The sequence below is a fragment of the Pinus tabuliformis genome, chromosome J (genome assembly GCF_031772625.1).
Source record: "Pinus tabuliformis cultivar Carrire ecotype Pingquan chromosome J, CPIR1, whole genome shotgun sequence".
Lineage (NCBI taxonomy): Eukaryota > Viridiplantae > Streptophyta > Pinopsida > Pinales > Pinaceae > Pinus > Pinus tabuliformis.
The window spans coordinates 479,420,783-479,423,018 of NC_142295.1; the positions used below are offsets into that span (position 1 = coordinate 479,420,783).

Genomic DNA, 2,236 nt, shown 5'->3' on the forward strand with positions numbered 1-2,236 from the left:
CCTGGGTCTCCCGTGGATTAAACTTGATAATTACCGATTCACCATGTGGTTAAAAAAAAAATGAAGTGTAAATTAATTAATTTATGTAAAATTTAATTTTTATTAAATAATAATTTAAATTTTATGAAAAAATTTAAAGTAAATTAAATAGCGTTAAAAAATTAAAACCAAATTTCACTCACAATTTTAATAATAGCATTCCAGTACTAAACATATCTTTCTTTCCTTCAACATACTTCAAAAAAATTAAAAAGAAAAACGTAAGTAAAGTCTCCTCGATCGAACAGGTGAACCTTTGTACAGCTGGCAAACGATCAGCAGAAAAGGTGAGATTTCAGGTTGAACAAGTGAAAATGGGAGACGAAGGCTGAGAAGGTGGAGCAAGCTCAAATAGGGACAAAGGTTCGCATTCGCTCAGTATGTTTAGCCAGTAGCCCATGCCATCACCAACCTCGAGATCGGTACTCCACAGCTGAACGGTATTTATGACTTTGTTATTTGAATCCATGGCAGCACTCATGTTTTCCGAGTGGTCAAGAAACCAATCAACTTCTGCACCATAAAATTGCTGCATGGGAGAATCAATTCGCAGGTTCAATGAGCTGTTTAAGCTCTCGTCGCTTATTATTATTCCTCCGTCGCAATCTGGCCTCGTAGCCCGGGAGCGACAGCTGACCATTTCTGCCGTTTCGTCATGGCCAATTTCAGGCACCCCAGCGGGGTCTTCGAAATTATTTTGATGCTTGCCGATTGATAAAGACTGGCATTCAAGCTCCTCCATATTGGTGCTAATGGATACACAACTATGATCAATTTCCAGTTCTAAAGAGTCAGTACAGTCAGAATGGAGCACATCTAAAGTTGAATCAGTGCTGCTACTCTGATAATCTATAGAACTAGTGGACATGTTGGAGGAAGATGAGGTTATGTCTTCTGAGTGTTCCGGCAAAACATAAACCGGATAACTGATCTCCCATGCTGATGGTGCTCTTGCTTCCGAATTACAGAGAATTTGCGAACTCAGAGGACTCGAACCGTGGTATGCGATTTCTGCAGTCGACGAATCCGTGGAAGACGAAGGCGCCCGCTGTGCGTCAACTGCAACTGACTCGGCTTTCATGCGCGCAAGATGCTTCTTCAAACGGGTGCCCCACACGTTCTTGATCTCATTGTCTGTTCTTCCTGGCAGGTACGAAGCAATAGTAGACCATCTGCATCATAACATTAGGAAAATATAATCAACTCTTTGCAGGAGTGAACATTAATTTATGAGAATTTGTGCGGCCTCCTTCAAAGAAAAAGGAGTGTCATGTTAATCATGCAAAGATTTTTTTTTTATTAAAGTTAGTGGTAACTATGGTATATAAAATTCAAGCTGTGGAATAGAATAGTTAAAAAGATACAAAAATACTGATATCTGGCTTGAGAGAAAAAATACCAGATCTCAAAACTAAGATAGTTGATAATAAATAAAACTAGATTAATCTCCTCGAGTCAACCTTAAAAGGATTATGACTGGGTGTAAGATTAACTTACTCTACTGATTCTATCAATCAGATATTGAAATTTACAAAATTCAGAACTCACCTGTTCCCTAAGAGACCATGCAGTTTAATGATATGATCTTCCTCTTCTGGACTAAAATTCCCTCTTTTGATGTCTGGTCTCAGGTAGTTCGTCCACCGCAGGCGACAACTCTTTCCACATCGCAGAAGCCCTGCAACATGAAACCGCCATAGTTAGATTTACAGGCCATTTTTATTCATTCACACAATCCTGATCATATTCAACGCGAATAAATCCATGATACTGACCTGCTTGCTTGGGCAGTGCACGCCAGTTGGCGTGGCCATGTTTGTTAATATAATCGACCAGTATTTTATCTTCGTCTACAGTCCAGGGACCCTTCTTTACTCCCATTTTATCACAGCAAGGAGCTCGGCCCATGGTGCCCTGTTCCTGTGAAGGTATTATTATTGGTTATGTAATGGCTGCCAAGCTGACTTGGTGATCCTCAGAGAGCAGTCGAGAGTGGTCTCTTATAGTTAAGAGAAGGAAACCGCGTGGGAATAGTTCAAGAAATTGAAATGTTCAACGACAGGAAAGTGCAGGAGGGCCATTATCAGAACTCGTGGCACAGCTTGCAAACTATTTTGTCGTTTCCAAAATCAGTCAATCGTTTGAGTATGGTCGCACAACACGAGGGTGATGAGGAGAGGATAATCGCATATAAAAG

General features: G+C 40.3%; 1 protein-coding gene across 1 annotated transcript; it reads right to left on the minus strand.

The window, feature by feature from the left end:
* Positions 1-286: 286 nt before the first annotated feature.
* On the minus strand, positions 287-1,979 carry LOC149227893 (uncharacterized). Its single transcript, XM_089375596.1, has 3 exons — positions 1,815-1,979; positions 1,588-1,717; positions 287-1,211 (listed from the first exon to the last, which is right to left on the minus strand). Exons 1-3 carry the CDS (start codon positions 1,945-1,947, stop codon positions 335-337), a joined length of 1,140 nt encoding a protein of 379 aa, XP_089231722.1. The 5' UTR covers positions 1,948-1,979; the 3' UTR covers positions 287-334.
* Between the last annotated feature and the right edge of the window lie 257 nt (positions 1,980-2,236).

Bases quoted from the DNA above. Each gene is read 5' to 3' on its own strand.
- LOC149227893 (XM_089375596.1), bottom strand. From the start codon at position 1,947: ATGGGCCGAGCTCCTTGCTGTGATAAAATGGGAGTAAAGAAGGGTCCC. The intron at 1,718-1,814 runs GTCAGTATCATG...TTCATGTTGCAG, and splicing joins TGCACTGCCCAAGCAAGCAG to GGCTTCTGCGATGTGGAAAG. The intron at 1,212-1,587 runs GTGAGTTCTGAA...GTTATGATGCAG, and splicing joins CATGGTCTCTTAGGGAACAG to ATGGTCTACTATTGCTTCGT.